Source organism: Pleurodeles waltl, chromosome 2_1 (genome assembly GCF_031143425.1).
Source record: "Pleurodeles waltl isolate 20211129_DDA chromosome 2_1, aPleWal1.hap1.20221129, whole genome shotgun sequence".
NCBI lineage: Eukaryota > Metazoa > Chordata > Amphibia > Caudata > Salamandridae > Pleurodeles > Pleurodeles waltl.
This window is the reverse complement of record NC_090438.1, coordinates 752389370-752404523: the sequence shown is the minus strand read 5'-3', so window position 1 is coordinate 752404523 and position 15154 is coordinate 752389370. Positions and strand designations below refer to the sequence as shown.

The 15154-nt window shown below is 40.6% G+C and overlaps 1 protein-coding gene across 1 annotated transcript in view; it reads right to left on the bottom strand.

The window, feature by feature from the left end:
- Window positions 1-15154, bottom strand: part of SLC22A23 (solute carrier family 22 member 23) — a 480925-nt gene that overhangs the window by 146289 nt on the left and 319482 nt on the right. Inside the window, exon 5 of the mRNA XM_069217671.1 lies at window positions 2631-2758. Within this exon, the coding sequence (XP_069073772.1) occupies window positions 2631-2758 (128 nt within the window). The remainder of the gene's footprint in view (window positions 1-2630; window positions 2759-15154) is intronic.

The following is a 15154-nucleotide window of genomic DNA, read 5'->3' as shown; positions in this document are numbered from 1 at the left end:
TCCTCGTAACGCAAGGGAAAGGGTGGGGGTGGGGGGTGGTGGGGACGAAGAGGAGGTAAAAATAAAAAAATAAAATAAAAAGTTACCTTGCCTCCATCCCTGTTGCCTCCTGCCACATCACGCTCTTCTTCTTCAGGTGTCGCTGCATTAACTGCTGGGACACCAGCACAGGCTCCCAGGCAAACCTGGTACTGCTTTCATGCAAAACTTTGCATGAAAGCAGTGCCAGGCTTGGTCTGAGCAGCAGTGACTTCCGCTCAGACACAGCCCTGGGGTCTGTGCAGTTTCTCCAGATCGGCTGTGTACACAGCCAGGCTGGAGAAAAATAAGTGCGCATGTGTGTTTGGCCGGCCTCAGACAGCCGGCCAAACACACATGCGCACTTAGGCAAGGTCCCCCGCCCGCCCCTCACCCCCCACCACCAACCTCCCATGGCCAAACCCTGCCCCTCCCTGCACTGCAGAAGCAGAAAAATAAAATGATCTATTGTTTTATTTGTCTGCTTCTGGCAAAGCCAGTAGGGGTGACGCTCCTTTGCCATAGCAAAGGAGCCACCTCTGTGAAAGAATAATGGACAGAAGGACCAAGGCCCCTAAAGACAGCAGAGTTAAAACATTTGCTTTACACCCTGCCTGATTGCATCTTTGATGCTACAATATATTTTCTGCCCACAGACCTCCTTATAAAACACAACCTAAAGACTTGAAAGCAAAAGGAAATACTCCTGTTTTGAGAGTTTGTGATGAGCTGAGCTAGTATTAGGCATCACATATTCTGCTGCACACAATTTCTTTGGTATGTAATTGCTTCAAGCCTATGCCTGCATAAGACGAAGACAATAGAGTGGTGCTGTGCCGCAGCAAAAAAGGCTTCAACCGTTGAATAAGACTGTCTTCAGCTGTCTCTAGGTCAAACAGGTATAACTCAGACTCAGAAGTATACCGGACATCACTGGCCAAAATGACATCTTGCATCTTGGCTGGTATTTCCCATGGGAGATTGATTGCCTGTAACAAATCTTCCAACCATCGACCATAACAAGTCCCATTTTAGAAGAAGGACAATGCCAAATATACAGCTGTGCAGTCCTTTTAGCAACAAATGGAACCAAGATGCCTTCCCAGACAGATGTAGTCCTTCTGCCAAATGACAGCCTGCATGCTGGCACAGCAAACCATGCTACAAAGAACAAGGGAACCCACGGGTACTCAAGGACCAAGGGTCAAAGTATATTGTAAAGAAACAAAGGTCCCTCAAGAGAAACTATGAGCAGCAAATTACAATAGAAAACAAATGCAGTCTATGTACAATTTACATATGTAAAAATGTAAAAATAAACGCATTTATTTGCATTCTAAACAGTGTAGTGGGGAACACACACATACAGGAAAATAACATACATTGTACAAAGAAGGTGTTACTCAGGCATTGCAAATGTTACAAAAAACAAAGCATGAGGTCACACTACATCAGTACTCATGGTCGTTACTACTAAATGAGAATAGACAAAAACCAAGGTACTCCATTTAACGACGTTTCGATCCCTTAGTCCAATGCTGGGATCATCATCAGGACAAAAAGATAATGACCGAGGAGAGGGGGTTATAATTGCAGCAAATCATTTAATCAGCGGGTGGCTTCAGATGCTCCTGAGCCTCCTGTAATCAGATTCAAGAAGCTCTACATCTTATGATTAGTACGACTATGAGACACACAAATCTAATTTCTGGCATTCTGGAAGAAAATAAAATGGATACAGACACCAGTTTGTGGACCTAAAAATAGTACATAAGCAACAGAAAAGAAGTTCCAATAGTCTATCTTATGTTGGGTTCTTAGTTCCTCAAATGAACAGGAACAGATTTGTACACTATGCCCACTAGATATAGGCATTTACCCACCCATTTCTCTCAGTTGAAATAGAAAGGATTTTCAGTTGTGAACACTCATCATCATTTTCATGCCCTCAATCTGATATTTCTGTACAGTGCTGAAGGTCTGAACAATATCAGAGTGGCTCTGCCAGAGCAATTCTCACTTAAAGATTACAACTGGATGCTATGAAGACAGCACCCCAGAGGTTGTACGCTCCCTACACCTAGAAAGTGCTTTATTTGATGTAGGAGAATAAGATTTCACAACTGCCCTCAATTTATGTTTTTTCTTTCTAAAACCAGTGGACAAGGGACAAATAGCAAGACACTGTAAAATCAGGTTTTTTGGATTGTTGTGAGGTCATAGGTTAGGAAATGTGAGTTTGCTCAGACATAGTGGCTGTTGGCAACCAATCAAAGTTGCGAAGAAATCAAAATTTGCGAGCGTCGAACAATTTTTTACAGACCTTAAAACAAAATGAAATGAGTGGCAATGGAAGAAGAAGAAGAAGAAGAATACCCTGAAAGGCAATAAGCACCATGGACCAATCAGCATCTTGTACTTCCTATGCCAGGCCACAGACACACACCAGACCCCAAGATTCAGCCAGAGGATTAAGATGCTAACCTACAGTTAAAGCTATGCACCTTAGTCATTGCCCTGTGTACAGTGTCAAAGAGGCTGTCATCAATGCTACATTCTCCACATTGTGCCTGGTAGAACATGTCTTATAAATGCGAAGCTCAGTCACTCACCGGGCAGCACCCCTTTGACGTCACTTGCAAGATCCACCTGGTTCCTGTGTGCAAACTGTAGCAACAGCTTCTTGGCTGCTTCATACTGCTGCGTCGCCATCAGCCACCGAACAGAATCCGGGAAAATGCTTCAGAGAAGGCAATGAAAAACATCAGAGGGTTGAGCTACTTCACTCACAGACTCTACGGCAAATTTACCAAAGTGCAATCGTTATAGCAGTTCTAGGAAATCAAAATGAGAGGGGGCTTGGCAGTGCGATAAACAGCAATGTATGTAATGACACTAAATCCATTCACACATTATTTATTGATAGGGTAATCTCGAATCTTAAAATATTTAAGGGTTTCAAAATCATGAATCGAGGTTTCAATCACAGTGGTTTCTTGAAGGTGACTTTAAAAGTTCTATAAATACTTCTTCTTACTCGTGTCTTTGCTGATTAGCGACAAACATTTTATGCTTGGCCTCGAGACAGCTTCAGCCGTCCCACCAGCATCAGGTAAGCAAAATAAATAAAAATACATTCATGTTTACATACAGAGAGGCTCTAGGTGAGCCCGCTGCATCCATCGGTTTGTTCAACTTTCATTCACATTTTGCGTCCATCCCCCACAGCACAGACCACTGGGCTACCCAGGTCAGCCTTTGTCTCTCTCGTACTGTGAGTGACTTCATTTTGCCTCATCACTTTTGCATATCTGTCTAAAAAGGAGTTCACTTCAGTGCCAGGGACGGCGGGTAAATGATTTAATTTGCCAGTGCTTCTTTTTTTTTTCTTCTATTTTGATCCTTATTTGTACTCATTTTTGTTTTCTCTTTAGGTTACACTAATTAAAACCAACAGTACCTTTAGTTTTCACTAATAATTGGAAGTGTATAGACCCTTGTTTGGGCAGTTGTCAGATTTCTTTTTTCTTTTTCTTTATGTGGCATATCCGTACAATGACAAATACAACGCCACGACATCTGCTTATAAAGGCCAGGCCCATTGGCTTTGCCAGTGCCTGTTAGAATAGTACTTAAAGAAATAAGACCGAGGCACCAACACGATTCAATTCGGTACCTAAGAATGCCTGGGCACCACATGGGAAAGATAAAGATATTTATCATTCAGTTGAAAAAATAGTAGAAAATGACATATCTCCAAAGGAGTGGGAAGTCCAGGAAAGAGGGAAGAGAAATAAAAATAGAATCAATGCAAGAGAGAAAGAGAAACAGGAACAGAGAAATAAGAGGGGGTGCGAGGAAAGAGAAATAGATGGGAATAAGAGAAAGATGGAGCAAGAAAGTAAAGGGAGGAGAGATAGTGAGTTGGGAGTGAGACAAATGGTATAGAAAGACAAAATGGAGTCAGTGGAGAGGAAGGGAGCGTGAGTGAGAGGGAGCGCATGAGAAAATGAGAAAAAGAGCAAGGGAAAGAGAGAAATAATGATGCAGCGACAGACAGACATAGGCTGTGTGGGAGAAATTAGGCAACCATACAAATGCTTTATCGGAGAGACATGTTGACAGTTGTATTCTGAAAGCACAGTGGTTGAGAGTCTCTCTTAGGTGTTGATGTGGGCATTCCAAGAGAAGGACTTTGACACTCGAACATTCTGTGCCCAATAGAAATGTACAAGGAGGAGGGTCGGGCGAGTTCCCGTTCGATGAGAGACTGGTTTTGCTGTGTGGGGAAAAAGGCAGGTTTTAGATGTATTTGGACATAAGTAAGGAAACCAAGGGTGTCCAAGAGGGCCTTCTTGAGTAAAGGTGAAAGCAAGGATGGAATCTACAGGAGAGTAAATCAGTAGCTTTGAAAATAAACATTTGCAATGCAATAGGTCTTGCATTTGCTCGAGTTAGAGCTGTTGGCGTTGTAAATGCATAACTAGACTTTTCTTGCCACATAAATTGGCCAACCCTGCCGCATAATTTGGCACTCTCTGCCACATAATACCAGCGGCCCTGCATATAACAAACACTATTTACCTTCTTCTATCTTGTGCAAAAAATGAAAATACTCCCATTATTTATTATATGTTTTTATATTATTATTTTGGGGGCTCCTCAAAAGTCTGCCCAGAGGTGACCTAGACAGAAAGAGCACATCGTGCTGTGCGTTATGGTCAAAAATGTTTTGTAAAAGGAATGCCCCACAAAGCATTATGGGGCAAGTTTCCAAGTGCAGCGAATATTGTCATATATTGACTGTAATGCTCAGAACAGCCGCTAGACGGCACCACTATAAAAATAACATTTGTAAGAAACATGGTCATGTAACCATGTAGTCAGCCCCTTAAGGGCATAACCACACGAAGACAGAATGTCAGAACGTAATGCAGTGTAAATATATAGTTAGCCCCTAGAGGAACACACACATTCAGGCCTAGCAGGCCTACTAGAATAATATTAAAAACAAGGCCCTTAAAACACAAACTACGCCCAGCTGTAAAACAAAAGTTCCATCTATGAGAGAACTTAAAAAGACACTGACTGGTCGGTGTATGGGGGGGGAGGATGGTTATTATTTTGTGGTCCCCCCCTAACCAAGCATGGGGACCCAGAGATGCCCTAGACAGACAGTGTTGTGGTGAAAATTTTGATAATGATCCCATTGTCCTAGGGCCACCACACAATGAGTTATGGGCAAAAATGTTTTGTAAAAGGAATTCCCCACAAAGCATTGTGGGGCAAGTTTCTGAGTGCAGCAATTATTGCAGTATCTTGACTGTAATGCTCACAACAGCTCCTAGAGGACACCATAATGAAAATAGCATTTATAAGAAACATGGTCATGTAACCATATAGTCAGCCCCTAGAGGGCATAACAACATGAAAACAGAATGTCAGAAAGAAATGCAGTGTAACCATATATGTAACCCCTAGAGGCCGTAGTGCCGTACACATTTTCAGGCTTAGCAGGCCTTCTGCAATACTATTACAAACCAGGCCCTTTAAACACAAACTACTCTCAGCTGTAAAACAAATGTTCCAGCCATGAGAGAGCTTAAAAATACATTGCATGGTGGTATATACATAACCACAAACATACATATATATATATATATATATATATATATATATATATATATATATACACACACACACACACACACACACACACACATATATATACATACACACACACTAAACAACTCATGAGAATGACACCTTAAGACACTGGAGCTGCACAGACCTGGTGAACGAGGGGCAGCACCCAGTGCTTAAATTGATCTGGTGGTTGCCAGTTGGCAGATATTTTCTGCAAGCAAGAGAGGGGCAAACACACAAAGTGGAAATACGAAGGAAGTGAAAGATGGAAAACTCGCAAAGGAAGAGAGCAGGAACCCACAAAAGAGAGCTAAAGGGGCACATAGGGTCTGGCAGTAGATTAAAGAGGCCGGGGGTGTATTCAAGAGTACGCAACCTTGCTATTTGGAGCATTTGACATTTAATAGCGCAGGAGTGTATTTATGTTATATGGTATGGATCTATGTGGAGTGGCTTGACTTGGAACTATGTGTAATGATGTTGAATTATATTGCGTGCATTGCAAATATATTGTGTGGAGTGGAATTAAGTGGGTTTGAATGGAATTGTGTGGTGTAGAATTGTTTGGCTTTGAATTGTGTGTGCTTGAATTGTGTGGCATTGAGTGGAGCTAAGGGTATTGGAATTATGTGGACAGGAATTATGTGGTGTTGTGTGAAGTGGAATTATTTTGATTGGGATTGTATATCATGGCATGTAATTATGTCAACTGGTATGTGTGGGGAGTGGCATGAAGAGGATTTATGTGGTGTGGCATTGAATTATATAGCATGATGTGGAATTTTGTGGTGTGTATTGGATGTGTGTGTTGTGGAGTGGAATTATGTGGTTTGGTGTGGAATTATGTGGTGTGGAGTGGAATTATGTTGAGTGGTGTGGAATTGTGTGGTGTTGCGTTTGAGAGAAACCCTTTCTACTGAAATAATTTTTGTCAGGTCATGTGGGACCACAAATTTAGACAATCAGTCCTCACAAGACCATTTGTGCTAGGTTCTTCAGTGAACTCAGGCAGACCTATCAGACGATGTTCCTGTCGAACCAACCATCAGTCCTGAATTTTAAGACCCAAACTCTGACCTGCAAGACTGATCTATTTATGGAGATAGTTGAACCTTAGCTCCTGTTCTGTTAGCCCTGCTTTAGTCACCCCATGCTCTGACAGTTTACGTTGGTCAGCCTAAAGCAAGCTCAAATCAATTGATACTGTATCTATTTTTGTCTCTAGTGCAGTAAGATACTCTTGTATCAGTATAGGAATGTGGGCTAGATGGTCTGTAGCCTCACTGGAAAAGCCCACTCCACCTAGAATTGATTTGGAAATACCCAGCAGGCATGCCAAGCTAGCTCTGGTGCAAATGTTCCATCTTGACTAACATACAATTTACATAATTTACAGTAGATATGGTTCAGTCCATCCCTTGGTGTCCTCAAGCAGCAAGACATGAAGGAGAAGACTAACTGCCAAGCAGTCCTTCCAAAAGATTCAGAAAAGGTTCAGTAATTAAGAGGAGACCAAGATCTCATTACTGCCAACCTTTTAACGAGCACGAGTATTCCGTTTGCATTCTAAAGGACAGCTGGTTCCTGAAACGTGTGTTTTGCCTATATAGCACTCTTCTTTCTGCCAGCTGAAGGTGGAACAAATGGCTCAGAATTACACTATATCACGACCCACCCATCCAGACAGGTGGGTAAATGGCTAAGTGTGTGGGGTGCACTCAGTGTTGTCACTGTGGCTGGAAAGTCTCCTAATTTGGCCATGTTCATCTTACTCTATGGGCTCCTGGGTGTCAACTGTTGTAGCTAGCTTCAAAGATACAACATATTGTAATTTCGGGTGTCAATTCTCTTTTCGTATCCTTGTAAATGTCAGGGATGGCCAGCTTGTCTGAGGGATATTGCGGTTGGGTGTAAAAATCATGTGTCACTGTGGTTTATAGCAAAGGTTTCCTCCAAACGTGTCAAGTCGTTGTTGGATGCAGGTTTTATTATGGCTGTTAAAAGGATGATTTAATTTAGGAATTGTACAGTTACACCAGTGGTGCAACTGGAAAGAAGTTGAAAGATTACACAATATTTCCAGAGCTGCAAAATGGGCTGTAGGGAGTGCCAGACTGATCCACAGGAGAGGGTGCGAAAAACATGCATTTGATTTTCCTGAGTGAGGACGTCTTAGATGATGAATTTGGAGTATTCTTAGTCGTACTCAGTGTTGCAGCTTTCAGGACGATGTTTGAGCTGCAAAATCTCCTGCAGAGCAATTCAATCATGAGGGAAGCATCCAGCCAAAAAGGACTATAATTCAGAGGCAGTAGGATTCAAATCTTCCCACATTTGAACCAGGAAACTCAGAGGCAGGAAGGGGAATCCAGCTGATCAAAGAGGGAATGTTAGCTGCAGGACATGAGGCATTGATTTAGTTCTCGGTCATGCTCTCCCTTCTGGCTCAGCTCCAAGCTTTCATAACAGAAAATTTGTGCGAGAGGATGGTGGTACAGAGGCTTGGGCTGCTTGGGTTGGGGGAGGGAGGGGGTGTGTGAATTGTACCCCACATATGTCTGGGGAACTTGGAGAGATGATTGACATCGCTGCTACGAGAGTTTATGCACGAGCATCTTTCCTTGTTTTTTCTCTACTTCCTACCCCCACTGTTTCTGTAGCACCATCATTTTAGTGCAGGAGTAAGTGCTGTATACTCTAATTCATAGCTCGATGCCAGACTATGTCTGTCATGTTCAAGCAGAAGAGGTCATAGTGTTATTTTTGTCATATGGTTTATTGTGCTTAATAAAACATATATTGAAAAATGGAGTGATGAGTTCAATATGAATATTACAGGAATTTATCTTAGTTTGTTTCAGGCAAAGTGCTTTTGTCGATGGCATTGTCCAAGATGTGGCTTTGGGTCAGTGTATTTTATTTCTTCAGCAGATTTGATTTTGAGTAGAGCCACAGTGGGGAAAGATGGCCTGTGCTCAAGAAAGGAAACAGGTGTGATACATAATGCTGAAGGTATGCAGAAGTGAAAGGCACTTTAGCAAAATAATACAGTGTTTGTTGTTTGGAGGATGAAGAAGATATTGTAAGCAAGAGGTGTTGTGGCAGAAGAATACATTTTCAGAGTGAAGGAGAAAGTGACAAAGAAAGAAAGGCTTTTAGAAAGCACAGTAATCCAGGCCCCCTTATTACCTCTGTAAAACAATCGCTGTCCAGAGATTTTCATTTTTTATTTGTGTTTCTGGATCATTAGAGAAGTGATTCAGCTTAGGAACACATTGCTGATCTGGGCCACATTATTCTGGACAACATTTTAAAAAATGGTGGATGTGTTGCAGTGATGATGTAATATTTCAGGAACCATGAGACCAATATACTTCATTTTGGTGTCAAAACACAGGTTTTGGGGGTCAAGCAGTCTTATACAGAGAGAAAACTCCTCAGAGCAACTCTTCTGCCATTTTCTCCAAATGGCAGCTATATCAGAGGAAGAAGAGGAATACATAGAAATGAAAATTAATTATGGTTTTTAATCCTTTTATGTATACACCAAGGAATGTTTATGATCTGAATATGAAACAAATGTTTATCACGCCTGTCTTAGACACATTTTCATAGTTCACTTTATTTGTTTTGGCAACTGCTCATGGTACATTTGCAGAATGTTGAACATTTGAGAACAGCATATCGACAGGGACATCTTTTTGTAGCACGTTCTGCAAATACATATTTATGTAAGTTTTGTGGGTAGAGGATTAAAAGAATTTGTAGGTTTTAGCACCCCATCAATATCTTCCCAACCAAATTCACACAGATATTTCTCTACGTAGGCATGATCAAAACATTTACACATCTTCTGATCAAGCAGAACGTTCATTTAATATGTCCATGTACAGAATATGAAGTCGATGGAAGATCACTTAGCAGGACTGTTCTCTTGAACTCACTGTACCAAAGATTGTCAAATGTGACGCAGTCAGAACTCAATTTCCACACCTGCACAAGGTATTTTTCTATGTTCTTAAAGTCACATTCTTCTTCTGTCTCAGCAAATCCTTTTAGAAACTTCACAGGTTTAGCAGTTAAAAGCCCCAAGCTTTGTTTCAATTTTGCTCATAGTGTCATTGCCCGTACCAATATGTGCCTTGAAAAGAACACTGGGCTTCTCTGGGTCAAGTTTCTTGTACAAAACTAAAACAGGATTAAGGGTCTTTTCTCACCTGTTCCATAACGTATCCATAACTCTGACAATCCTTGACTTATGAACACTACAACAAAATCTAAGTAGCACAATAATAACATCGTTGTCATTTGACAGTAAAATGACTCAACTGGAACTATTTTGAACAGCCCACTCAATATGTGGCACAACACGAAGGTAGGCTTCCGCCAATTTGCTTTTAAGTTCTAGAACAATATGGCCTGTTCCTTTTGAATATATCTCTACAGGCACCCACTCCTCATTGACAATTATTTCACCTGCAATAATTGGAAATTCAGCATACACTGAAGCATCAGCAATTTTTCGGCGAGTTAACATCGCCAAGTTCATCTTGTTCAATGTTGATGACCAGAACTTAATCAAGTTACACAGGCATAAATGTTGAACTTTTGATGAGGGCAAGGCCAATTGTTCCACTTGTAGACATTCGTCCGATTCTCTCACATTTTTTGACAGATAGTTCAAGAGAACTGTCAAAGACAATATGCAGTTCTTGCAAGGTAAACACTGACTAACATCTGTAGAACGACCTCTCCACATGGATGAAATCTTGACCACTCACAATTGTGACATACAGCCCACAACAGCAGCAGTTTTCAATGAGGACACCTTTTCAAATTGAAAATCTTCAGGTGAAAGTTTTTGTTTTGGAGCTCTTGCACAAGTTTGTTCTTTACTGGTTTTGTTGCAGCATCTCCATCAAATAATGCATTTGTTGGCAGAAGATCATGCAACAGAATGTTCCTGATGAATTCACCACTTTCTTTTACTACAGCCATCTCTCTATGTGTTTGTGAAAGTTGTTTTTTGTAACCTGTTTTGTAGTGGCTGGTTGGCCGAAACTCTGACTATGGCAATTAAAGTGTGCATGTTTACCTTTAGTGATTATGTTAAACAGCTTTTTCTTTTTCAATACAAATACCTCTTGCTTCAGTTCTGCATATATTTTAGATCCATGTTCCAGGACATCTAGTAGACGTGTCTTTATATCGTTATCCACATATTGTTTGGTCACGAAGTTGTGTAGTCGTACAGGCTCAGTCATTTCAAAAGAGTTTCCTTGCTGCTGCATGAAATGAAGGCGGCTATCAACATGTTTATTAAAACGTGCCTCTCTCTCTCTCACAATTTTGTGGTGGGGAACAGTTTCATGACGGTCCATTAATTTTTAATTTGTCATCTCTCTGAAAACATTGCAAATAGAATGGACTTCATGGTAAACTAGTTGCCATTGAGAAACATGTTTACTTTTACGTGTCTGAACAACAATTCTCTTGGAGCTTTTCTGTGATCTCTGGATCGTCTGTTCCAGTTTCATATCTGGAGCCACAGCATTAAACCTGCCGTCTCAAACTTTCACTACAAAATGTCATTGGATTAATTTTCTGTAGAGGTATGGCTTTTCCACCACTAGCTTCATCACTCTTCCAATATACGGGACCCACATGTCAGGTAGTTTATGCAATCGAATTTGCTAAACACAATAATCAGTGACTTCACAGTCTTCACGTGCAGCTCCCAATTACCTTCCCGATCAGCATGTGCCAAAGTGTTCACTAGAACTATCATGTGTAAAACATTTCCCCAGTACTTGCAGAGTTCTGATTTTTCTTCACATTAATTGAGAAACTCTACAAACTTGGTTTTCTGATCCTGAACTGAGTGTATTGAACATTGCCTGGCTTTGCATTATGGCTTTTGAATGAAGTGCACACTGTGCCTTGTCCACTTCTGAGATAAAATATGCAAAACCTAATTTGTCATTCTTTTTCCAGAAAGCATTCCAACGCAATGTTTCTATAGCCTCAGATATGATGAGCATACCTAGTAACGAACTAACATAATGAGTTCTGCTCAGTACTGACTGGACAGTTTTGCTTCCAAAGATTTCAGCCTCAATAAGTGCATTGTCTATGCCACATTCACTGAGATAACTTTCTGTATACTGCAAGAAAACTTCTGTTCTGCAGAAAACGCCCATCAATGGATAAAGATAATCAAATTCTACTGGATTGCACATAAAAATGTCAGCTACAATACGGAAAATACCTTCATTGCAGAAAATTGGCTTGATAGGCTGGTCTTCATGCAGAGCATGCACATTTTCAAATTTATTTTTTTAGAGTTGTGTATACTGTTGCGTAGTTTGTGACTGGAGATGTTATTACTGGCAAAACCCAACTTTCTTCAGAGGGATGGTATTCTGGGAGATCAGAGCATGAATTCCAACCGACAGAGAAACTGGCTTTTAGTCATCCTTCAGTCTGCACTGGCAGCATTATGTGTGCTGGATGTTGCAGACAAAGAAGAGTTGTCTTCAAAATTAAAATGATCAAGAGCAGCAATTGTAAATCCTTTCCTCGTAAAGTGACTTGGAAGTGGTATGCTGCTGGATTCACAAGATTTGATAGCATGAGCTGCTATCAAGTTCCTGCTCCATACGATGCTATTATAACTTTTTGATAGACCAATTCTATTCATTGAAGTGATTGGCTCTCTACTTTTGCACTTGTCATAGTTTGCACAGGCAGTCAATCGTGTAGCGGAGTTTTCTTTTTGCTGTGATGTAATTTATAAAACATGATTTGCAAAAGTCAGTAAATTTGCACAACATAAGCTTGTCGGTTCATGGGATTGTCTTCCACTTCTTCGCTTGTATCTTTAAAGCCATCATCAATGTTGTCGACTTCTGTTCCGAACTTAAGAACTTTCGTTTGTAATAGTTTTGCCGATATTAAACAATGATGTAAAAAAAAATGTTAAGATATTAGGCATTCTTGTTGACTCCTATGATTTGCGTATCTCTGGGCATCACAAAAGTTGTCATTAAGTTGAAAATCTAAATCTTTCAGAATGTTTCTTAAGATGGTTCCTGCTGATTTTACTGCATCCTGAACTTCAGGAGTCAAATCAGCTGGGGACATCATAAGTGGCTCATTCTTTGACTGACAAAAACAAATTCAATCATTGCACCTTCTCACCAGAAAAATCTTCATTTCATTATTATCTATCAATATAGTTTCATCAATGTTGACCATTATTTCTCTGATCTCACTAAGTGAGAACCCGTAGCCAGCACTCAAGAGTGGCTTTAAAACTTCATTTGCTTTTTAAAAAAGTGCAAACTTAACTGAAGGCTGGCGGTTAAGTTTCTGCTGGGAGCTAATTGTACATTCATATTTTCAAATGTATGCACCCATGCAGTTTGGGTGGTCCGACAAATCTGCTGCAAATACATTCACCTCACTGTTTAGGTCAGTTACTTAGCTGAAAACTTCACATTGGAAGAAACTAGCTGCAGATAAAAAGATGTTTGCCCTTTGAGACTCACATACTCTGTACTTTGTTCTTTTGTCAATCCCTTTTTCCCTTGTTCTGGCTATACCACAGATAAGACATTGAAGATGCTCTGCTTTCTGATCAGTTGTCGTAGGTGGATGAGGGGTAGCGTAGCCAGCGATCTTCTAAGTGGATGGGCATTGGGTTTGGTTGTCGTTGCTTTCTCAGACGACTCAGATTCTTGTTGTGTTTCACTGGTTTCTGCTATTTTTTGATGAAGGCTTTTTTCCATTGGATATGACTTGGAGCACTTTTGAACCTCTTCAACCATCAGTTTAAATCTTTTGTGAACTTCGTCTGGCCGTATTTCTGCAGCATCTCGAACTCTCTTCTATACAGCCGCAGTTGATGTCAGCTTTTCTTTCAGATTAGTTTGGCACATAACAGTTTTCGTTGTTGGAGTCCTCAGATTTTGTACTTAGCAACACTCTGTCAGGAGGTAAAGAGCCTCTGCTACCACCTGCTTCGCTCAGGTTTACAAATTTGAATCAACAGAAAATCTAAAAACAAAAATAATATTAAAATAAATTATCAATCTGATGGCTAAAACACATCATTATAGATTATATTTATTTTGGAAAATGGTGGAAGGGTTGCTCTGAGGAGTTCTTTTCTTTCTCTATAAGAGTACTTGACCCCCAAAACCTATGTTTTGACATCAAAATGAAGTATATAGGTCTGCTGGTTCCTGAAATATTACATCATCACTACAACACATCCGCCTTTTTAGGGTCGAGCCTGCGTCGCATGCGCTTGCGCAGGCGTATCGCTTGTGAGACGCTTAAGTAGTTAGAAAAGGGCTCGGAGCCCCGTCCATGTCACTGCAGTTCCTTTCATTGGTTCGTGGGCTTGCCTTTTAAAATCTGCTTGTTTTTATTAGTGGAAGGCATGCATACGTCATGCCTTTTCCGGTGGTTAGCCTCGAGTGCAGCGACCAAGTACTGAAAACATGCGAGGCTCGCTGTTTTCCGTCCGGTTTGTGGACTACGTTTTATCTTTCTTCGCAGCGCGATCTTGCTTGGCAGAAGTCGAGCGCTTTGCATGATATCAACCCTGTTACATAGTTAATTTAACTTTTGCCGGTTACGTAGATAATTGCACTTTTGCCAATAGGTTTCACTACGAGTGAACCGTAGCAGCGCGAACGTGCTCTTTTTTCCCCATTTATTGCGGCAAGAAAAGTCCGGTTGGGAGTTAACAACTGCTAATAGCTCTAACGCAGAGAAATGCAAGACCCGTTGCATTGCAAATGCTTGTTTAAAAATGTTGTCCAGGAAAAGAAAAAAAAGAAAAAAATCGGCCCAGATAAGCAATGTGTACCCGAGCTAAATTACTTCTCTAATGATACAAAAAAATGTAAATATATGGGCAACAATTTTGTAAATATTTTTTTAATTTTTTTTTTTTTTTACAGAGTTATATCAAGGGGCCAGGACTAAGTTTGGTGCTGTAAGATTCTTGGGCGAAGTTTCACTTAAATTGTGGGGATGAGGATAAAGACAGATTCATTCGACTGGAAGAATGATTGAGGAGGAGTAGGAAGACATGCTGGAAGAATGTTTGAATGATACCAATCAATTCACCGGTTTAAGGTGGCATATAGAAGACAAGAGCTATTCTACTGCAATATGAAGAATGCACTATTTTGGAATATGTTGGGGCACTGTTTCCAGACAGGACAGAAATCTTCTTTAAATCTATTTTTGATAATAAACCATGGGGTGGAATAAAATGGAGTACACAGAATTTTCTTTTGCTTTGCTCCAATGACTTGCCATAGAGCCATAGTGATATTTAATTTATCGCTCCCTATTAGAGATCAAATTTCTTGGTAAGTCAGATGTCATTGTAAACAGTTGTTAGATGTCATTCCAGGATGGCTGCTGACAGGTGGAAAACTTTAGAACAAGATTTGGTAGGGTCAATTGATGG